The sequence below is a fragment of the Phalacrocorax carbo genome, chromosome 1 (genome assembly GCF_963921805.1).
Source record: "Phalacrocorax carbo chromosome 1, bPhaCar2.1, whole genome shotgun sequence".
In the NCBI taxonomy this organism is placed as follows: Eukaryota; Metazoa; Chordata; class Aves; order Suliformes; family Phalacrocoracidae; genus Phalacrocorax; species Phalacrocorax carbo.
Window position 1 is genome coordinate 69299856 of NC_087513.1, and position 22852 is coordinate 69322707.

The window sequence follows — 22852 nt, forward strand, 5'->3', positions numbered from 1 at the left end:
GTGTTGCATTTAATACATCAGATTGAGGCACAGACAGCAGGCACTCAGCCAGTACATGTAAGCACTGGTGTCTAAGAGCAGGCTCATTTCTGACCACCTTCTTTCTGTCAGCCTCCCTTACAGGGATTCCTTTATCTGCTGCTTTTGCCACAGTGGCTGGCTGGGCTGTTGTAGCTCCAGGGAAACGCTGAACATCTTCAGAGAACTGTGGTGGCAGTATCAGTATCACGCATCCTCAAGTGGATAAAGAATCAGAAAAGGAAAAAAAGATTAAGTTCATGCAAACCTTGTAAACTTTCCAAGATGAAACAGTCTGCTACCAGATGTTTGGTAGCAGACCAGATGTTATCTAAGAATAGTTTCTTTTACCTGCTTACCTTTTTAACCTTTAGAAAATTCAATACTTGCTTGGACTTCATATATTCCTGGTTGCCAGTCCTAGCTAATCCAGCGCTTTAAACTGAGAATCAATTAGCTTCCATATCTGCCGCAGATATCTGTTTCACCTTGGCAAATTACATATTCTCTGTGCTTTAATTCTCCATCTCTATAGACAAAATTAATCTTGAAGTTCCAGAATTGCTGCAAAGGTAAATATACCTGTAAAAAGGTCTTGTTTTGATACAAGCCATGTCCTTTCTGGGTGAACGCAATCGCTATATCATCTCATGCAAAGGCACCAGAGCCACTCAAAGAAACCGGCATGAGATTGGGCAGTAAACTGTTTTAAGCCAATTTAGCATACATTCATGCTTTTATTGGCAGAGATGCTTTTATTTTGGTTTGTGCAGTTTCCTCCAGTTTAGTTTAAACTTGTCGCTAGTCAGTTTAGGCTAAGTCGGGAGAGGTCTCCTTTTAAGCTGATGAAAAAGCTGTTTAGGAAGGTTATTTAAATGGCTGACTTGTTCAGTTAAATCACTGCAGTATTTTTCATCCTGAGAAACAGCAGCTATCCAGGTAGAACTTTGGCTTCTTAACTATTTTCCTTATTGTCAAGCACACCCTCCATTAGCGTTTACTTTCATGACAGTTCTTACGATGGTCGGAAAGTGATTTGAAAATTAAGTCATTTGTTTTGCTTGGTTCAGACTTGTTAAAACTGGACATCCGTTGACAGAGATTTGAGGGTAAAAAGATTTTCTTGTATTTTGCAGCCTGTTTGTGATTTAACATTAATTTTTTAAGGTCTTCTATAGAGAGGTGATGTGAAACACAGGGTAAAATATCTGCTGTCTGATGAACTTCATCAGCGCTTCACCCACTTCAGAGTTTTAGACTGTATGCCTGTTCTTAGGTCACGTTTCTGTTTCCAGTCTGGAATTTGACTTCCCCCCACTCCAACACACGTCCCAGGTAGCGAGCCTCCTGCTGGGCCCATCTGTACTTTCCTGAATTTATGAGTTAAAGCAGCTTTCTAGATTTCTACCACAACAGCAGGTTAGAGTTTCCTGGTCCTCTTCTCAGATGCTGCTCCAACATTCTTTCTCACGCATATGATTTTCTAGCTGTTTGAGGGACTTTTTAGGGTGTTGGTTAGATTTTGAAAGCTGCTGGGTAGGACTCAACCCAGGCTGACAGCATGACAGTGAGCTCTGCCAGTGATCTTTAACCTGCCATATTAATCACTTGCTGTGGTAGAGGGACCTGCCATTAATCCTGACTGGGCTTCAATCTGGTATCAGGGTAGTGGTCCCCAATTCCTGTCAGTTTACCAGGTCAGATCCTTGGCAGGCCTTGATGGATTTCTAACCATCACCTTACCTCTTGGCTGCTGTTGCCACGAGGTTTTCCTTTTTCTGCCCAAGTCATTGCCTCATGTTTTTCTTACCTTTCTCACTTAGGCATCCATTATAATGTTTTCTAAGTGATGCTAATTTTATGAAAGAAACATGAAGTTCTGAACTGTGCTTGGACAGACTCAGATAATCTGCAATCTGATGTTATAACAGATGTTGTTAGATTCTGTAGGACATCTTAGATCTAAGTCCTGTCCTCCCAAATTCAGTGCTACCCAGAGTCTTCTAATGGGAAATTTTTACTTTCTTTTACCAGTCTTTGACATATTTGTCCGCAAACCTCCTTGGAAATACCCACCTTGTAGCTATCCCTAGTCATCTTGTGCTCTCAACCCCCATTCCAAGTTTTGTTTTGACTGACAGAGTAAGACAGCAAATTAATACTTTTCCACCAGAGCTGGTGCTTCTTGAGTCTTTGGCATTTTCCAAAGATGGACCCTCTTCTACAGGGTATCAGCCAAGTCTCCCCCATCTTTCTTTCACTCTGGGTGTTCCCCAATGTGGCCTGTTTTCTGGGGTCTTACTCCTATGACATCTCTCCTTGAACAGAATTCTGCTCCCACAGAATGTTGGTACAACCACAGGTGTTTAGCAAGTCAAATGAATTCACATTTCCTATAAGTAAAAGGAAATGAGGTTCATAAGAGCCAATAAACTTTCTATTATGAAGCAATCTGTTAGCCAGCTGTCTGGTTGCAAACCACAAGTTATATTACCAGTGTTGCTTCTTCCTGTCTCTCACCTCTTAAACCAAAGCTGTCCCAGTGGCCCTCCTGTGTGGCAGCTTGCTTGCTCTGGCCACTGGCCATTAAGGCCTACCTGAGCAATCTTCCCAAAGCTAGCAGTGGTGGAAGATAATAATGACCCCAGTTACTCACTGCCACCCTGCTGGTAGAACTTCACCCTTCCCTCGGCACTGCCCTTCATCCACTTTGGTGCAAAAACAGCTGCCTTGATCTCACCTGGCTGAGGTGAAGCATGTGGAGGTTGGTAACTTAACAAGCCAGCTCTTTCCATAGTGCTGATCTATGCCAAGGTCTGTGCATTGAACTTCTCTCTTTGTACCACGCCATGGTCAGGAATTTGTCTGGAAGCTGCGTAGGGGAGCATCTGTATCATAGCAATGCTTCAAAATCAATGACTGCAAAGTCAAAGGTGTGTTGATGGTGCACTGTATTCTCACCTCCTCTGTTCCTGTGCTGTTGCTGCTTTTGCTGAAAGGACAAGAACATTTCACTGGAGTTCTTGAGAGCTGCAGGACCTGCCTTCATTTTCCCTGCAAGATGTTGTTGCCAAGGAGTGCTGAATGGTTTTTCACCTCTCCCCCCTCCCCACTGCAGAACGGGCCAAGAGGAGGAAGCTTCGTGAAGAGCGGGCCTGGCTGCTGGCGCAGGGGAAGGAGCTCCCCCCTGAGCTTTCCCACTTGGATCCCAGTTCCCCTACCAGGGAGGAGCGAAGGACCAAGGATCTGTGAGTATGCAGCTGGGCATACAGCATGCGAGTGCATTGAAGTAGTGAGTACAGGAAGGAGGGGAGTGTGATCATTCACAGGAATGAGGAAGGAGAATTGAGGCTGGAGAACAGCGAGGAGTAAGCCAAGAAACATCTGGATTTGGTCCATGCTAGAGGAATGTTTGTGACGAGGCCTATTTGTCAGCGTTAGGGCACTCTGCATGGGGTGGAAGGGAAGATGAAGTACAACAGCGTGTCTTATATGTCCTCAGTCTGCATATTCACTGTTGTGCTTCCCATTACAGCTTTGAACTGGATGATGAGTTCACAGCCATGTACAAAGGTAAGTCCTGTCCCAGCTTTCCCCTTTGCATGACTTGCTCAAAGTGAAATACTCCCCTGGGCGTGTGTACGTATTAACCTTTCTTTTGCTACTGCCAGTTCTAGATGTGGTAAAGGCTCACAAAGACTCTTGGCCCTTCTTGGAGCCCGTTGATGAATCGTATGCTCCCAACTACTACCAGATCATTAAGGTATGGAAAGTGGTCCAGCCATCTTGACTGATGCGCTTTATTGACCAGGATGCAGTTTTTTGGAATTGTTTTGAAGTTTTGTGGGCTGTGTTACCCTTGCAGTCAAACTGCATGACTCCAGTATCCCCTTCTAGCCTTGTAAGTCAAGGAAACCAAAGATGAGAGGCTGCCTCTCAGGAGAGGCTCCCCATCTCTTTTCTGTGTAATGAAGCTAGCTGTGCAGGTTTGTAAGCCCCACTACACTTGCTGTAACTGAGGGGAGGTTTTGTTGCATTTCAGGCCCCCATGGACATCTCTAGCATGGAGAAGAAGCTGAATGGAGGTCAGTATTGCACCAAGGAAGAATTTGTGGGCGATATGAAGACCATGTTCAGGAACTGTCTTAAGTACAATGGTGAAGGCAGCGGTAAGAGCAGTAAGATGCTAAGTTCACCTATTTGCAGTGTTCAGGCAAAGCAAACAGTGATCTCTTCCTATCACCAGTACTTGATTTGTGCTTGTTCTCTTTTGGGGTATTTTTGAGAGGCCGGATGAAAGAGGAGGAGCTCCTGAGTCATAAGGGCTGGGGTTTCAGTGAGGTTTTTAGCACAATTTGATCATGCTGAATTGGGGCATGGCATACTAAGGGTCTCCCATGTTAGTACATGGTGGAGGTAGAACATAGGAAGAGAAGAAAGTCTGATTATTTCTGAGCTCGCTCCTTCATGTGCTTGTGTGTGTCTGTGTGCCCCCTTTTCTCATAATGTCTAACTCAGACTTTGAAAAGCATTGGAGTGTGGTTACCTCCCAGTGTTTGTTGAGTACCACAAAAAAGTGAGGAATGAACCAGGCTTGTCGTCCTTTGGATGGAAAATGTAATTTTTAGGTTACTTGGCTGTTGAATGAACAACATGAGTCTGCAAATGGGAAACCTGAAGTTTATTTGCCATGCCAATTAAAGTTCTATGTGATGCTTAGATAAGAAATCAGTTCCCATATGGTGGGTCATCACTGCAGACTGTACCTCACCAGCACCACCTTGAAAGGGAGAATAGTTAGAGCTACCCAGCTCATCACTGTGGGCCCCAAGTAAAAGCATTTCTGCACTGCCAATGGGAGACCTCTGTTTCCCGAGGAACTTCATGTTTAGTTTAGTAGAAACAACTGCAGTGTCATTTGCTTCAAGCCCTTGTAATTGACACTTCTCACATGTCTTTTCCTTCCTATCCATTCCAATGAAAAGTAGGAGCCCCTCTGAGCAGAACTGTCCTGTGGAAATGACACAACGGGGACACTGGTGTTGGCAATAGCTTTTGTGTCAGGGTCAGCAAGTGCTTTAGAAACTGTACATGGATAAACATGTTTGCTGATTTTCTTCTGTCTTGTAGCATACAGCAGAGATTTGAATGAGTCCAAGAAAAGCCTCTGAGTGTAATCAAATAGCATTGCTGGAAGTTCACATTTCTTCTCTCAGCACTCTGCTGGCTAGCTGCGCAGGTCACGCATCTCTGCGAGCAGAGGTGGTGCTTCTCGTAATGTAATTCTTGGCACGATGCTGGGACACTGAGTTAATGCTGACTCTGCAGGCCGTGCTGCTAATGGTACTTTGTCATGCCTATGTGCCTGTCCTCTGGTGGGGTTATGGAATAAATCTGGTGCTGCATTGCTTATTGAGTTTAAGAATGCAAACCAAAGTCAACTAGTTAGAAACAAGTCTTCCTCAAAGAAACTTTGTGCAGGGGAGATGATTTATCTGATGGGGAAAGTCTGATGTTGCTTAATTGTTTCTCCTCTATAAGGCTCTGTCCCTCATGTTGTTGGGTTTTCTTGACTGCAGAATATACCAAGATGGCTTACAACTTAGAGAGGTGTTTCCACCGAGCAATGATGAAGCACTTCCCTGGGGAAGATGGAGACACAGATGAGGAGTTTTGGATCAGAGAAGACGGGAGACGAGAGAAGAGGAGCCGACGGACTGGCCGCTCTAGCACAGGCAGTGTTTGGACTCGGTCACGAGACCCAGATGGACCAGGCAAGAGGCAGCAACGTCTAGAAAATGGAGGAAAACCTCCACCATATCGAGCTACTTCCAGGGCTCCTGCTTCTTCCTCCTCTTCCTCTTCCTCCTCCTTCTCCTCCTCCTCTGCAGAGGATCCAAGTGGCAACCCAATGCAGCCTCCTCGAGAAGTGGGCCCTTCCAATGGGCGAGGTTTCCCTCGCTCTCTGCAATATGGCGGCATGCCCAGCCCTGTGCCACATCCCGGCCAGATGGTAAGGAGCAATTTCTGCTGTTCTTCACCCATGAGGCCTGCGGAAGGAGGGAGGTAAAGGGGAATGAAGCTTTCTACTGTTAAATTCCCTACTGCGTGGCAAGAACATTCTCCCAGAGGTTAAGGGTCAGGGCTATGGTTTCTACAGCTGAAACTTTTCAGGCTTAGATTTAAACTGGTACTGTTTCAGTCTTTGCCACGCTAGCTGGGAACAGTCTCCTAACATTTCCTATGGCCAGCATGTCCCTGTGTGGGCTTGTGCCAGCCCTGGCTTCTGCAGTTCTCTTCTCTCCTTAGAGAGTTATCCCATTGTGCATAGAAAGCAATCACATTTCCTCTCTTAACCTCCAGTTTATGATTCTGAACAAGCTGGTCTTCTTTTATCTCAATTGTTTACAGATGCCTGGTAACTTTGTGCCATCTGTATATGACTGCATTTTGTGCCTTGAGTATTTATAAAAGCAGTAAACAAAATCAAACACAAGACCACTGTGGACTGCAGCAGTGACCTCCCTTTAGCCCAACATTTCTTCTCTGAATGCCACCTGTTCTGCATCCCCTCTGGGCTGTTCCTCACCCATCCTTCACTGCCTTTTTCATTTTAACCAGTGATGTCTTGTGGTGTGGTATATCAGCTGTTCCTCTGACATCCAGGCTACCCGTCATCCTTTCAGCTAGAGATCTAACAAAATGTTTAGTGATTCTTGTGATGCAGATAGCGGGAGGCAGTAGGAGAGCTGGAGGCAACGAGTATTTTGAAGGAAATCCAGCACGTTCCCCTGTCGTCCTGCTTGCATACTCTTTCCTGTGGTCCTCTCCTCTTCTTGGACAGAACCACTGCCCCCTCCAGTCTTCTTGCTTGCTCCCAGTAGTTGGGTGGGAAATGAGTGTATTGCAACCTTGAGCCCAGGGACACGTGGCTGGGGTGTGAGATAGGGGCTTTGGCAAGGCAGCTGTGTCACCTCATAGGAAAGAGACCACAGGTTTTTCATGGTATCTCAAAAAAACCTGTCCACTCATCCGTGTGGTTCTTCCAGCCTTGGCTTACCCTCACCTGCAGCAGCTCTGCTCCTTTTCTGCGCTTCAAAAATTGTTTTATTTCTTCCTCCTGCACCCCTCCCTGTCCACCAGAGACCAGCTGTGCCAGGAACGTTTGGTCCCCTGCGTGGATCAGATCCCACAAAACTTTATGGCTCGCCACGAGTGCCTGAGCCTCATCCTGGAGATCCGGTCCAGCAGCACCAGCACTTTGCCATGCAGGTAAGAAACACTGCAGCCAAGGGATCAGCACCCTGGGAACCGCAGGTCTCCTCCATTTCTCGGTGCAATGCCTCTCACCGAGACCCACCTTGTCTGTCTCTCTCTCCTCCCCAGCCGGCCATGGGACTGAGTGAGCACCGTGGGCACAGGCTGGCCGCCCCGGAGAAGCAGGCATGCGCAGGACCAACCCACGTCACCGGCCTCGGCCCCCGGCCAGGCGCTCTGCAGCTGGGGCGCATGAGTGGCCCCCCACCTGATGCCGTCTACCCACCAGCCCAGTTCCAGCAGGGCTTCCTCCCCCCAAGGCACAATGGGCCCGCCGTGAGGCCACCGGAGGGCTCGGAGGTCCCCCCAGGGCACATGTACCGGCCCTACAAGTACCTGAACCGTGCACACCCAGCCCTGTGGAATGGCAGCCACGGCCCCACTGGCCAGGGCACTGTGGGGCCAGAGGAGAAGGCGCCCATGGGGCCAGGGCCCTCACTCCAGCCCCGCGCCCTGGGTCATATGATGGACCCCCGCGCCATGAGGCCGCCGCTGCCTCCTAGCCAGTGGACCGAGCAATCGAATTTCCTACCTCACGGGGTGCCTCCCTCAGGGTATATCAGACCGCCTGGGAAAGCCACGAGCCAGAGGATGCCACAGCCACCGCCAGCCACTCTGTTTGGGGGACCGCCTCAGGTTCAAAGAGGGTGCCAGGGTGGGGACTCCATGATGGACAGCCCGGAGATGATCGCCATGCAGCAGCTGTCCTCCCGCGTGTGCCCACCGGGTGTGCCTTACCACCCTCGTCAGCCACCCCCACCACACCTCCCCGGACCCTTTCCCCAGCTGGCTCACGCCGCCTCTGCCACCAGCGTGCAGCCTCCGAAACCTGTTGTGGGGAACGGGAGCTCCCAGGATCCCACCAGTCAGACCATGGAGCCGGAGAGCAGCCAAGGTAGACCCTTGAGCGCCCACCTGCCAACGTGGCAGCCCCTGCCTGTAGCGTTTGACCTTTCCTGCCTGACCCTTTGCTTACTGCCAGGCTTCCCTCCTGCCCACAGCCCAGCATCACTGCTTCCCTTGCCCGTGCAGGCCCTCTGCCCGCCGGTGTGCACTTGCAAGGAGGGTGCAGGAGCACCCCCAGGCCAGCTTAGTTGCTCTTGGGCTCCAAACTTATAGGGTCCCAAACTTTAACTGCCTTACAGATGCACTAAACTTGTGTCTGCAAATGTGGTTTTATTTGGATTTGTACCACCAGAGAAGTAAATATATGCCCTGACTTTCACGCATACCGGCGCCAATTTTAAGCAGTGGCTGAGGCTTAGCTGGGTTTTTTTCCTAGAAAATAATTAAACTTTTGATTAAGTAGTTGTGGGACACACATTTTTTTACACATCTTTTTTGAATCTAAAGCGGAATATATTTTGTGCTCTAGCCATCGCTTAGACTTTTCTAAGGTGGTTTTGTTTCACTGTAGCCTGCCAGAGGTCCCCTCTGTCCCAGCTATACCTGCAAGCTATCAGCTTGTCATGGGGTGCAAATGCAAAGCATAGGCTGTAGTGCATCTAGAGCTTACTTGGAGTTCATATGAAAATTGGATCTGCAGAGAGTTAGGTAGGGAAAGAAGATTTTATGTGAATAAATGGTTTAAATACACTCCTTTGAATATATGTCAGTGCAGCTTCTCCTCTGAAATGCACGTGTGCCTTGTGAGTTTAATATCTCAAGGTCTTCACACAACAGGACTGACTGAAGGCCCAGAGCAGCAGTGTCAGTTCAGGTGGGATAGCAGCATGTCATGTGTGCCATCACAAGTTTCTTTCTAGTTGAATTTAATTCATTCTAGCTGCTAAACTAGAGATCAAAAAAAAAAAAAACCCACCCTTAAAAATAAGGCAAACCTAAAGTAGAGATCAAAAAACCCCAGAGATCAAAAACAAAATTTTTTTTCATTAATTCTAGCTGGTAAACTAGAGATCAAAACCCTTGCATCTTTTATCAATCCCTCGTGTGCTTTGCACTAAAAGGAAACTCTTTCCTTGTGTGGCATTGCTTAAAAGTCATCATCGTTTAACTGTGCTGGATATAGAACAGAGACCAGGAGAGGACGTTGAGTAATTGCAGGGCAGAGCAGTTGCCTCTCCAAATCATGGTTGGTTAAAATATGGCTGTGATCAGCTCTGCAGCATCTCAGTGTGTGGTAGTGCTTCTGCCCAAGCTCTGGACACGTGGGGTTTGTGGACCAGAAGGGGCAATGCAGCCTGAAATCAAGCTGCCATTGACCTGGCTTCTTATCTTACTGTCATGTGGACCCCACTGCGGTATTTCCCAACTCTGCCTCTCATCAGAAGCCTCTGCACACCCAGGTGTCAGACCAAACCCACATGTGCAGTGTTACTCTGGGGTAGGTATGACTTATCAGTGCTACTACAGTGTGCCTGTATCTTGAGGGTTCAGTCCATGTGTACTATCTTTCCAAGAGAGGTGCAACCTCATGGGTAGTTTTTAAAAGAGCTCTTTTAAAAGAAGCAGCTACTAAATGCCACCCAACTTTGCAAAAACACACTTCAGAATTGCTAAAGTTCTCTGAAGGGAAGACTATTTGATGGGTGTGAGAGGGAGACTGCAGCCCTGCAGAAGAGCAGTTGTCCTGGTGCCATGCTCCAACAGTCCTGTAGAGAGGTTTGAGTAGAGGACAGGATAGTGTAGGCTTTGGAGTGTGTACTTTGAAGCCTTCAATAGAAAGCTGCTGCTTCTCTTCCATTTACACAGTTCAGAAAGCAGGGTGCTTTCTCCATCCAGATGTTAGGGACTTGTCGGACAGAGCTGCCCAGCAACTTTGGGTCAGCAGCAAAAGAGGGTGTTGAGAGGCTACTTTGGTAGATCTGGTTAAGCCGGCAGGAATTAGTCTTTGGCACATGTGCTTTGGCTGAGTGTTAGGCATGTGTATGTGTCAGGTGGGGAGGGCCAATTTCCAAAATTAGACCAATGTGTGACTTTTCCCCCCTCTCTTTCCAGTGGAGCCGCCAGCAGGCGTGGACGAGAAGGCTCAGTGCATTGGCATTCCCGATGGGGCCTACGCCAAACTCCTACCTCATCCCAAGCCCCCACTGCCCATGGAGTGTACCAGGCGCGCCTTGCTCCCAGACGGGGAGGGGGACAGCTCCAGCGTGAAGGGTGACCTGAAGGCAGGGCACGGCAAGGGCACATGGCCGGTGGACAGTAGCTACGCCAGTGGCCCAGGCTGCGTGAGGGACCTGGTGCCCACCTCTGACAGAGGGGGTCCCCTGCCTGAGAACGGGGCGGCGGGCGAGGGGCCAGCAGCCGGCACTGAGGGGAAGGGGCTAGCCACCAACATGCTGGAGAAGCCCCTCTGCGGCGGGGGGAAAGCTCTGTCTGAAGCAGCTGTGCCTTGCATGGGGCAGGGCACTGGCCTCCCCGGCATGGACACCAGCTCCATGGGGGCCACCCCCAACCAGTTCCACCCTCTCTACATGCCTGGTCTGGAATACCCAAATTCAGCTGGCCGGTACCACATCAACCCAGGCCTCCAGGGGTTTGGCCCTGTGATGGGGGGGAAACCACCTCCTCCCGCCTCTCACCCCCAGCATTTTCCCCCACGGGGCTTCCAGCCAAGCAGCGCCCACCCCGGTGTCTTCCCCCGGTATCGGCACCCACAGGGCATGCCCTATCCCTACCAGCCGCAGCCTCAACCTTCCTACCACCACTACCAGCGACCGCCCTACTACGCCTGTCCACAGGGCTACTCGGACTGGCAGAGGCCTCTGCACCCCCAGGCCAGCCCCAGCGGGCACCCCACTGCCCACCCACCCCTGGCCAGACCCCCTTTCCCGGAGCGGGGGTCTGCCAGCAGCTTGCAGGGCTGCGAGGCACTGAGCACCGCCCTGGCCTCTCCCAACCGCATGGACATAGCGAGTGCCAAAGAGGTTTCTCCAAGTGACGGGCAGGATCTGGGGCCTGAAGACGAGAAGTCTGAGGAATCCCAGGAAAGACCGGAGAGTCCCAAAGAGTTTCTTGATTTGGACAACCACAATGCGGCCACAAAGAGGCAAAGCTCGGTGGCAGCAGGGGAGTTCCTCTATGGAGCCCCGCCACCGCACCTGGGTTCGGGGATGGGATTCGGCCCGTCGGCTTTCCCTCCCCATGGGATGATGTTACAGACTGGCTCTCCTTATGCATCACGGCATCCTGCCAGTCATTTCCAGCCCAGGACGTATGGATCACCCATGAATGCTCACCTGTCTCATCACCCTGCCTCCGGCCAGGCCAATGGCCTCTCTCAGGAGGGACCCCTGTACCGCTGCCGGGAGGAGAACGTAGGTCACTTTCAGGCCTTGCTGATGGAGCAGAGAGGCAGTGGAGGTGGCATGGGGGGGCCACCCCAGGACTTGTATAGACCCTCGGGGTAAGATCGTGTTTTCTGCAAGAAGGCAAGGCGGGAGGGGGGTGATGCCTGGGTGATGATAAGTGTTTGGATATTCCTGAAAGGACATGGGTTGAAGTCAGAGGAAATGGCAAGTGCTGTTGAGAGGCTAACAGATGACTCTCAGACCCTTGGAGTAAAAGGTCACTTAGACCTTTCTGTAAGCTGGAGAGAGTCTTGTTGCAGCTCCTTAAAAACAAGTAGCAATAATTATCACGGGAGACCTGTTAGCCTGTCCCATCCATCTCATCCGCACACCAGTGCTTTGTTTTATCTCACAGTGTTTCGTTAATGTGTTGTCCAGGGTTGTGCACCTCTTAATCAAATGATCTCTTACCATTTTCTTTGCAAGAATTTTATTGCATCTTCCTCATAGCAGGGCAGAGTAGTTAACTAAAGTTATGAACTTGTTATGAACTCCTTCACTTTAATGTTGCCCCTTTTTTCCCTTCTTCTTGCTTTGCCCTTCCTCTCTGTCTCACATTTCCCTCGCAGAAAATTATTTCTCACTGAGATTGTGCATATCACATTTTATTCCAGAGTGGAAACTTCTGTTACTCAAAAAATTCCCTGTCCAGATTTTATGTGCTCAACTGCTACTGTTTTGTCATAGTCCCAGCACGACAGTCCGTCATCAAGTATTCAGGGGGCTTGGCTTACAACTAAGTCATTGTGGGGGTGGCATGGATTAAAGGTTGTGTTTTGGGGGAAAGCCAGAAAGAAAAATACACGAGATGCATGCTTGTATGCAAATGTCTTATGTATGCATTCAACCAAGTAGATGAGATTTGCTCTTGATGTTCATGTGCTAAAACTCTCTCCATTCAACCTGGCTCCAGAATGCAAATGCATCAGGCTCAAGTTGCCTTCCCGAAGATGCCTACAGCAACCATGTCCCGGGAAGATTTGACGCCACAAAAACCATCAGCATTGCCTCTGGATCAAGTAAGGGCCCCTAAAGAGAGCAGAGTTGAAATGCGAGTCCTACTCCTTGAACCGGTGGGAAGGGAGAAGTGTTGGATGAGAGCGGGAAGCACTGGAGGAAGCTGGGAAGTGAGCTGCTGCCCTACAGAGCAGTTGGGGATGTCTCTGTAGTCTTAGCTAACACTAAAACATAACCTAGGCGGACCGATAGTGCTAGCTTTGAACTGGTGGCATGCAATCATGAGGTTACTCTTTTCTAAAGCTGCTAGTTAAAGCCTCCAACTCTTGTTCTTCCTCTTCCAGAGCTAGTGAGAGGAAGGAAGGACCTCATGAAGACGAAAGCCACACGTGATTTGGACAAGGGGGAGGAGGGGCAGGCCTTCCTCCCACCCTCCCCTCGCCCGAGCAGCATGTAGCTTCCTGGGTCCGTGGAACATGATGCCTCACGGCTTTTGTGTTGGAAACCCGGAGTGGTGCTAGGCCCCAGCCAGCTGAGCAGCTGGCTCGCCGCCGCGACAAACTAGTGGCTTTCTGTGACCGGAGACTGCGTCTTGTTCAGGGTTTGAGGGATTTTTTTGGGTGGGGGGGCGGGGGTGGGGGCAGAAACTTTCATTGACTGCTAACTCAGGTATATTTTTCAGGGTGGAAGAGGATGATGATGGAATTTTACTTGTAGTATTAATGTGTGTGTTTTGGAGCTGGATCCAGTTTACAGAATTTAACCTGTTGCCTTTTTAAATAAATTTCTGTTGTTGGTGAATGTATTGTACATAATAGGGGAGGGGGTGGGCCCAGCTTGTAGTGGGCTTAGCACTGGAGGAATCCTTAACTGTTTACAATCATATCACACTGAAATCTTTCAGGATAGGGTAAGGGTTTGGGGGGAGCGGGGAGAGGTGAGGGAATGTGTGATGGATGACTTGCTGTCCTCCTTCCTGTCCTCTGCAACCAAGACACAACCTGACGGTTGGTTGACTTAATAGCAGGAATTGCTCAGGAGCATAACATGTCCTCCTTTTTCTCTTGTCTTCTTTCTCCTTCCCCCCCTCACCCCTACCTCCCCCCCTCTGGATCCAGGGCCTGAGTGCACTTCCAGCTCCTGTCATCATGGGGGAACAAGGAAACCAGGACCAGGAATTGAAACCAGAACAGGACATTCATGGCATTGTCCCTTCTGCTAGTATAGTACCCTTCTCCCTGCCTTTCTGACAGGAGAAATATATGCTCTAGAAAACAGAAAATGGCATAAGTGGTCATCTTAGACTTATTTTGGTGAAACCAGTGCAGCTGGGGGTGGAGCAGCACCTGTAGAACAAACTTTGTGCCCTGCTGTCCGAGGAGAGGAGCTGAGTCCCCATCTTTCTTTCTCTGACCCTTGGCTATATTCACTTCTTACCAGCAGCAAAGCAGAAAGTACCTCAGGGTTCCTGATCATTCTCAGTTGCCTGTGGAGGAGGAGGAGGAGCATGAGGCTGCTTTGGAAGAATGGTTGGTTTACTGCGGTGTGAGCCATTTGTGGCCTATGGAGTTGGATTTGGGGTTTGGAAGTTACAGGTGAATCAGAAAGCACTGATTTGACATCATATATTGGGGTGTCACAGCTCAAGGTTTGAGGGACAAGAAGGCTGTGTGCTCAAGCTGAGTTGGTTTAACTTTGTCATCGCTGATGACGTAGCAGCAGGTCCTACCTAGCAGGGCTAGTGGCAGCTTCCCTCAGAGGCTGTGTGCAGTCTGCAGGGGATTTCCTCCCCAGTTGTAGTACTGCAACTATGGGAAATCCATGTGTGCCAGCACTTCTTCAGCCACTGGCGTTCAAATCTAGTTTTGGTGAATGCGTTCAGTAGGAATTTCATCTGCATTTATTCACATTATAAAGCTAACAAGCAAACACAGCTAATTATTCCTGGGGGAGCTGGGGTAAAACAGGGGAGTTGCTACACTACAAGTCTGGGCAGCAAGATCTGCTGGGACCACAGCCCTAGTGGGCAGGCTGCTGGTTGCACTGGAGGGACAGTGGTATGGTTAAAAGGAGGATGTGCCAATGCATTGGACAAATTGTGCTAGCAAAAGCATAAGTGGCAGCAGAAGTGAAGACAGAGCAGCATGCCCTTTAGTCTGTGGTACTAGCTAGGGGAAGGTCTTTGTCTCCAGGTTTCTGGAGAACTTTGCTGGCTGCTTTGTTGTCTTGGATGGCGCCATCACCCATATCTTTAGCTGGATTGCACTAGCACGCATGACTGCAATGCCTTTGTCCTGCTGTGTAGATCTACCATGGGCTGGCAAAGCTGAGTAAATGGTAGGTAGCATCCGACTGAGCCATTACTCCTTCTGTCCTAAGCTTTTGGAAGCACAAAAAGCCTAAAAGATGAGAAATATTCTTTCTTGAAATAGTTAGAACAAGGAAGGACTGCCACATTAGTATCCTCTTACCAATGAGTCTCACTGTTCTGTTGCTAAAGTACTTTTGCCTCTGATGAGCTGTGCAGAGCCAAGGCATTTTCCAAGCCTAACAGGAGTTAAACTTCTTCACCCTATTCTCACAAGCGTGTTTATAAATGCTGTTGTTCTTACTCACTGCTGCAGCTAGCCTGTGAACTATCGCTGCTGTCTGCTTAGTCCACTGAGTTGCCTGGGACAGCTGGCTCCTCTGCAAAGGAGTATAATGTGAAATACTTAAAATATCTATCTATAGATGCCATTACATTATGAAAAGGAGATTTTTTTGTGTGTGTGTTCATCTGTCAGGGAGCAGTTGTCACTGGGGGATTGGTACAACTGGAATAGATAATCCTGAAGGTTGTCCTTTGCCTGAGAAGCAGGTAACTGCTCTCCCCAGCCAAGACATTATGCTACAGCTCATCCAAATTTGTCCCGGATCTGAGGGTCTGCTGCTGGCTTGTCAGCTGCAGTGGGTTTTCAGAGATATGCCCCAGCTGCTTGGAAATGCAGGTCTGGATACTTCCCTGAATGGAGGTACTGAAGCAGTAGTAGCTATTTAAGAAAAAATGTGCAAGTATGACTGCTCTTCAGGACAATAAATCTGACCCCTAACAAATGAAAACATGGTTGCTCCCCCTTGTAAAGCAATCTTTAGTTCATTATACATATTAAAAAAATTTGAAATAGCACATTTAAAAATAGAGGAACCGTAAAATAGAACTTGTAGCAAAGTATTTGAAATTCTGGAAATGTGAATGTAGATTCTGCAAACAACCCTTGCTGGGCTTCAGCCTGTCTCACCTGTATCACAGATAGTTACCCGAATATTTGAAGTGCCTTTCATTCAGCTCATCGTGAACTTTGTGGAACAGGAGGTTTTTAGAAGCTATAAAAAAACCCCAACTAAGCTGAAGCACTCTTGGCCTTCAGCTGGAACTGGCACTGAAAACATGGTTCTAGTGGTCATGGTATCTGGATGAGCACCAAGCCCAGATCAAAACAGGGGACAAATAAGAAAGGCAAGAATTGCTTGTGGCCTGCCTGGAGAGGGTAGTGGAGTGTTAGTGATAAATACCCTGAGGATCCTGTATGGAGCGTGTGACGTGAAGATATTATCCCCTACCTGATATAATGGAAATCTGGAAGAAGGGTTTGACTTGTGGATGGTAGACAAAACAGAGTAGTGAAGCTGATTCCCTCTAGGGTGGTTTCTAGGTAAATGACTTTTGATGTAGTCAGTAATTCTTATTAAAGTGACTAACAGGCTGCTGTTGTGAGGATACACATGGTTTATATTAGAAAAGTACTAATATAGTGTAGGGGTAACTATGGCTGGGCTACAGGGATAGGGCTATCCTGGGGACAGGCCGCGCTAAGGGAGAGAGCTGCTTGTAGAATCTTAGCTCAGAGTTTCCAGACTTTCAAATGCTTTGTTCACAAGTGTTTGGATTTTATTTTTTTCTTCTTTTCTTCTTTTTGTGATTACATCTAGGGATGCCCTAAAAATCAGAGCTCTATCTCACTAGCTACAATCTTGAGCAAATCACAGAAAATTGGCACTCTTCAGAGGGCACAGGGCTGGGAGCAGATTGCTGGGGTGGAACACCAGTGGAAATGCACAGGGAGAAGCAGAAAATGTGTATTTTATAGTTTATGGTTTCCTAACCCATGCTCTGCAGGGCTGTTTTGTAGATATTAGGAAAGAGACAGGTTTAAGGAAGGGTTTAGAAGACAATAAAGTGGCAGGTTTTTATGTACAGAGTGGTACTTTTTGCCACAGGTTGGCATACAGTGCAGGAGAAGTGTAGCTGCATTTTAAAATACCCTGGCTTTTGAGTGCCATATTTGTGCCACTATCTTAAATATTTTAACACAATACAGAGAAATTCTGGACTCTGTTTGGAAGCCTTCTTTCTCATCCCCCAGCACTGTTGTAGTATAGTAATTACCAGTTGGTCCTTCTTCAGCAAGCATCTTGAGCTAGTGACTTTGCAAAGTTTCCTGTAGCTATTACTTTTCCCATACAGAGGATGTGTTTTGCTGTAATTACGGATTTCGCATTAAATGAGACTATATAATATGTAGAACAAATACTATGTTGACCATGATTGAACATGCCAAAAATTTCCAATATTCTCAGATGGGCTTTGTATGCTACTTGGGCTTTTTAGCATCTTGCTTTCCCCACCACCTTGCCCTTTGCAAGTGGTGTGTGGTGTTCCCGAGATGTGCAATTGCCATTACAGATGCCATTGTATAAACTTCCCCTGGGACTCTGGAAGCTTCAGGCATCTTAAGCACTACAGGGCCTGGCAATTCAGCTTGAGTATTTTAAGAAGGCCAGTCACTAGGCTTCACAGTGATTTTTAGCTGTGCCCAGCAGAAGTTCGCCGTCTATAAATTCCATAGTGTGACCGACCAAACCACTCGGTAGCAATCCAAGGCACCAGCCTACAATGAGGAGGACAAAAGAGGAAAGTAAATTTGAAGCTTCAAGGCCCAACTAGTTTGATTTGTGACTTTAAAGTACATGGAGACACTTTTCTTGGAAGAGCTTCTGATCCTTTCTTCTCTGCCAAATGCCTTTCCCATGCAGACTTTCCGAAATGAATCTCCTGTGTATATTTTTGTAAGTGTGGTTTCTCGGGGTCTTGGAGAGCTATCAGCTTCTTGATGTCTTATTTGAAAGCTAGTCACAGAGGCTGTCTTTCATTCTGCTGACGGAGGCAGTTCTCTTGCAGCTTCTCACCTCAACACTTCTCCATTTAAAATGAAAGTATAATTAGAAAACAACCTTCCTTTTTTTCCTCTACTGATCTCTGTCAGTCTTCTGTGCATCTTTGTGTTCAGCTGGGGGTGTTTCTTTGCTCTTGGTGGCTTTGTTCTGCCTTCATTTTCTAAGGAGACAGTGTTGCCATGTGCATTGTGGAGTTTTGGAGAAGGCGCTGAATCAAGTGATGGGGAAGAGCCATCCCGAGGGGTGGCTTGGAGAAGACAAATGGGAATTTGTGATGGTGTGGTTGCCCCTGGTTCCCCCAGCTGCAGAGCAACTGTGCAACTGGGTCTGCCCTTAATCAGAGCAACCCCTTAAAAAGTTTTTACTGTGGTGCATTGGTGGTAGAGGAGTTTGCTCTTGCAGAATTCCTGTTTCGTTCTAAGTCCAGAGGTGGTGGTTGAAGAGCAGGTGTGTGTGCCGTATCTTTTCTGTAAGGCCAAGATTGAGATAGCGGGCTGTGAAAGTAGCATTGCAGCTGCAGGCCATGTGGCAAGATTTAAAAGCGTGTGCTTATTGTAACCAAGAAAGCATCTCAAATATTGACCTTCCAGCCTTTCCCCATCTGTACCTATTTAACATACAGATGGGGGTAAAGCACATTTGGGCTTGGCAGGACCCCTGCCGCCCATGCGGAAGGAAAATGCTTTTAACCAGCACATAATGAACTACGCATTCTGGTTTTCACTCTCCACTGCCCACTTCCCTCTCTGTAAAAGAGCTGGGGAAGACCCATTTCCAGCTGTCTCCAAATAGGAGTTCCTGGGATGACAAGAGCAAGGCTTGGTCCACTCCTAAGCAAGGAAATTCAGCGCAGGGTTTTATGTATTTAAAGCTAGATAGTAACATCCAAGTCTACCTTTGAAGCACAGGTGTAGCTAGCTGTGTGACACCATACCCTTTTTGATTACCGCCTCAGCTCACATGCAGTATTTGACAGACCATGGAGCATTTTGTAGTTTTAACACTGCTGGCCTTGCATTGGCTGGGAGTTTTCCTGCTTAATCTGCAGCAGTGGCCTAGGCTTCTTTCGGCAAAGGTGTTCCTCTTTTTGAAATGCGGATGTCAAAGAGGACAGTGCATCTAGGAGAGAGCAAGAGCTACAGTGAAAGGGGGGGTGAAGGATTAATTAGGGCTGAGGATTAACTGGGTTTTTCACCAACTCCAGCAAGTCTGTCTGTCCCTTGCCCCTTTTTTGGAAATACTTGGCTCACTAGCAGAAAGGTAATAAGTGGAATACCTTCTAAATAAAAATGGAACTGACTGTGTGGGCAAAATTCCCTTGTTGTGGACAAAGTTAGACCAGATAGCCATTAGCGACTCCTTTGGCCTTCAAATCGGTAAGACATAAGCAGACACGTAGTGCACTCAAACACTGCTGAGTACATCAGAGAAGCTATCTGCCTTTCTGAAGCAAGTCAGGCAGCTACAGGAGCTCAGGCCTCAACTTTTAGTCTGGAAAGTCCTCTGATCCCCTTTTGTGTCATGCACCACCACTTCCCCTCTCCTTGCTTTCTAGCTTTCAGGTTTCTTTCCTTCTGCTCACTTTGCTCTAGTCGGTTGCTGTCAAGTGCAGAGATGAAAGCTCTCTGCCCATGTGAGTAGACGGGCAGAAGGTTGAACTTGCCAGCTATCTCCCCTGCACACGCATGTAGAAAGCAGCTGAGGAGTACACATTTACTCTCTTCATGAAATTAAGGCGTCCTCGGTGTCTCACTGGCATTCTCCCGCATGCCCCTGGCGTTTGCCATCCTGGCACGGTGATGTCTGTCCTTCTGCCAGCAGAAGGATTTGCTCCTGGTCCCTGTGCAGCATTCCTGTGCATGATCCTGGTGTGTCTACCTCCCAGTGAGCTTCGGTTGGAAACATATAATGTGTACAACCATGAAAACTGTTTCCTCTCTTCTCTGATACATCAGTGAATGCTGCTGCTTTATTTTTTCTGAGCAATAATAACATGCAGCAGTGCAACTTTGACTTTCCCATATTGTTTCAGGGAGTGGATGGCTATGAAACAGTGCTGGGCTTCACAGTTTGAGTGGGAAGCAAGGTGCTTTCTGTAGCCCTGCATTTCATCTCTGCCGTGTTCCTGCTTTCCCAGCGACTGATGCATTGATTTAGGTAGCCGGGATAGAGCTGTTTCTTTCCTCTGTGTTCAGGAATGTAGAAAGGGAGGGGAGCAAGCTGGTAAAGTTGAGCCTGTCCATGAAGCAGAGCACATGGAAGAGGGGTGCCTGTTGCTGCCACGGAGTGAGGGGTGGGTGCACCACTGATTTAATGCATCTGGGGGAGAGCAACCTGCTACTACTTGGCATTGATGGGGGAGGTAGCGGGAGAGCCTATGCCACTACATCAATTTTTCTGAAGGTGGGTGACATTGGGGTTTGGGTTTTTTTGTGTTATTGTAAGTTTGTAAAGAATGTAATCTGTCTGTTGGGGGCACAAGGAGAAAACGGGGGCCTTTCTCTTTTTGGGTGAGGCTGTTCTTATGTTGCTGTGTTTTTTGTTGTTGAACAGGGAGGGGGTCTAGGGGCTACAGGGGCAAAAGCCTGGCCCTTATCAGCTGATTGCAACTATCCAAGGGCAATGGGAGGATGAGCTGATGCTGCAGCAGAGACCTCCCTCACCAAGCTGTGAAAACAACCCCTGCCTGCATCCTTCAGTGGGGGGAATCTGACTTACGTGCAGCTCTGCACTGGGGTGTTTTGCTGTCTGGTGGGACTTAATGCTCAAGAGCTAGTCCTACTCGTCTTTGACTCGGTTAGAAACTGAGCTGGCCTGCTGCCTGTGCTGTTTAGGAAAGGTTGGATTTGATAGCCCAAATTTTTCAGTGGAAGGAGTTTATGCTGGAGTTGGTCATCCCAGTGCTCCTCTCCCCAGTCGAGGGTCAGATCCTGCACCTCTCCATTGCCTGGTGCCCAGGAGCCCCTGCTCTCGCCCCCACCTCCCTCCCCATCCCGTAGAGCACAGTGTCAGGGATCCTCTTCTCTCTCCTGCTGCTGCAAAGTTGTGTGAACTTTCCTGGTCAATACTGGAAAGGGGAATGCTATTTATTTTTATATTGTGTATATTTTGTCTTGGTCTGCTGATTACCTTTGTTCCCCAAGAGCGACAGTTACCTCAATAGTTAGTTTAATACTGTGTGTTGGGTAATTTTTTTAAAAAACTTTTTTAAAAGCTTGATCCTTGGAGGTCTGTAGATTTTATTTCCATATGAATTGGTTATTTTGTATAAAGTATGTTCTTAAAATAGCAATCACCCATGCTGTACGTGTGTTTTCTTGTCTCCTGGATGGTGTCCCTCTTCATTTGCAAGGAGGGAGCCGATGGGGGTGGGAGGGGAACAGAGGGCTTTTTTCAGAGAGACAAAGCCCTGGACTGCAGTCAGACCCGGCTGTACCACCTGAAAGCCATTTACAAGAGAGCACCTGGAAAGCTAATTGGGATCGTTTCCCCTTCCGAAACACAGCTGTCTGCCTACAAACAACCCAGTTGTGGAAATGAGATGGTGTCACTGCTTTCCTCCTGGGTCCCTGGTGGGCTGCAGGTTCTTCTGCAGCTCAGGTGTGCTGGAAAGTCTCCCCCCCCTCCACAAAACACTGTGCAGTCTTAGGTCGCAGGTAGTCTGTTCCCCCAAACTTGCGTGCAACCTCTCTTTGCTTTAAAAACTGTGACTGCCTTTGAGTAAAGTAAAGGTATGATGCTGCTATGAAGGAGAAACTAGTTTAGCCTACATGGTTCCCTTTTGCGCTGCTTTAATGCTAAACAGTATAGGGTGTGACAGCCCTTAGGTGCTGTTAGAGGAATGGGAAGCCTTTTGAGCTCATGTGCAGTGGTCCAAATCTGTATTGGACCCAAAACAGTGCTTGTTGTTTGCTGTTTATTAAATCTCCCATGTGAGATGGGCCAGTGGTTGCAGCCCTCCCACCAGAGAGCTGTTGAAAGACTTTCTCACAAAGGTTTTGGCACCGAAACTGGGAACCAGCTGTATCGTTTCACGTGGGAAGGTGCCTGCTGTAGGTGCATGAGGGCAGCTTGTACTTGGCACTTGCTCAGCTTGTCCCTGAAGAAAAAGTTTGCTCAAATTTTCTGATTCAGCAGCTTTTCATCAGGACAAAATCAAGGCTATTTTCCTTAAAAGTTGGTGCCAGCAAAAGGAGGCACAGGGGACAAACAGCAAAAGGCCGAGGGCATGAAGGTTCCCAGGCGCACACTGCATGCACCTTCCCTTTCTTCCCCAGTTCTAGCTGGTGAAAGCTCCTTCTCTTCAGGGCTGGCAACAGATGCTCTTGCTCACATCTCCTCCTGCCAAAACAGCTTTGCAGAGTAGCCCGCTTACACCATGGGCTCTGCCCCTCCTGCAGGAGCCTCACCAGGGCTGGGGCTGCTCCCAAGCCCAGTGCGCTCCCCCCAGCTCACAGCACCAAAGCTGCCTCTGCAAAGAGATGCTCACAAAATGTTTCCCTGTGCAGGAGACCTGACACTTGCTGGCCAAGCCAGGGTCGTCACGCTGTCCTCATTGCTCTCCTTTCCCTCTGTGTGCCCTAAGCAGCAAGTCCATCCCCTGAGGTGACCAGCATTTTACAAAGATGGGCAAATGAGCCCAAGTGAATTGGTTCAGAGCTGACTGTAAATCCCCAACTCGCCTCCACTCCTGGGGCTGTTCAGGGACTCACTGTACCCTCTGCGGCTTGGTCTGAGAGTGACTTATCCTGCTGCATACCTGCATATTTCATGCCCAAAGAAGCCTGCAGGAGCATATGTTGGCACCTTCCTGCCCCTGGGCATTTGGAGGAGCCTGAGAAGTGATCTGCTACACCATGAAATCTCAAACATCAAATCTGCCAGCCAGGTGTGTGTGGGAGCTGCCCCTGCTGCCTGTGCCAGGCAGGTGAAGCCAAGCATCCCAACGGGTGCTGCCCAGCACGGCTACAGCTCCAGACCCTGCAAGGCTGTTTGAGGGCATTGGCTCCTCAGAGCCAGGGTGAGGTAAGTTG

The 22852-nt window shown here is 48.4% G+C and overlaps 1 protein-coding gene across 2 annotated transcripts in view; it reads left to right on the forward strand.

Annotated features, from left to right (window-relative positions):
- The window catches only part of LOC135314679 (chromatin remodeling regulator CECR2), a 97827-nt gene extending 84607 nt beyond the window's left edge, over window positions 1–13220 (forward strand). For both annotated transcript variants that reach the window (XM_064458638.1, XM_064458647.1), the window contains 10 exons: window positions 3137–3266; window positions 3554–3591; window positions 3690–3781; window positions 4061–4187; window positions 5598–6031; window positions 7162–7290; window positions 7405–8230; window positions 10294–11701; window positions 12559–12664; window positions 12947–13220. In XM_064458638.1, coding sequence (XP_064314708.1) covers window positions 3137–3266; window positions 3554–3591; window positions 3690–3781; window positions 4061–4187; window positions 5598–6031; window positions 7162–7290; window positions 7405–8230; window positions 10294–11701; window positions 12559–12664; window positions 12947–12952 — 3296 coding nt within the window. In that variant the 3' untranslated portion in view covers window positions 12953–13220. The remainder of the gene's footprint in view (window positions 1–3136; window positions 3267–3553; window positions 3592–3689; window positions 3782–4060; window positions 4188–5597; window positions 6032–7161; window positions 7291–7404; window positions 8231–10293; window positions 11702–12558; window positions 12665–12946) is intronic.
- The last annotated feature ends 9632 nt before the right edge of the window (window positions 13221–22852 follow it).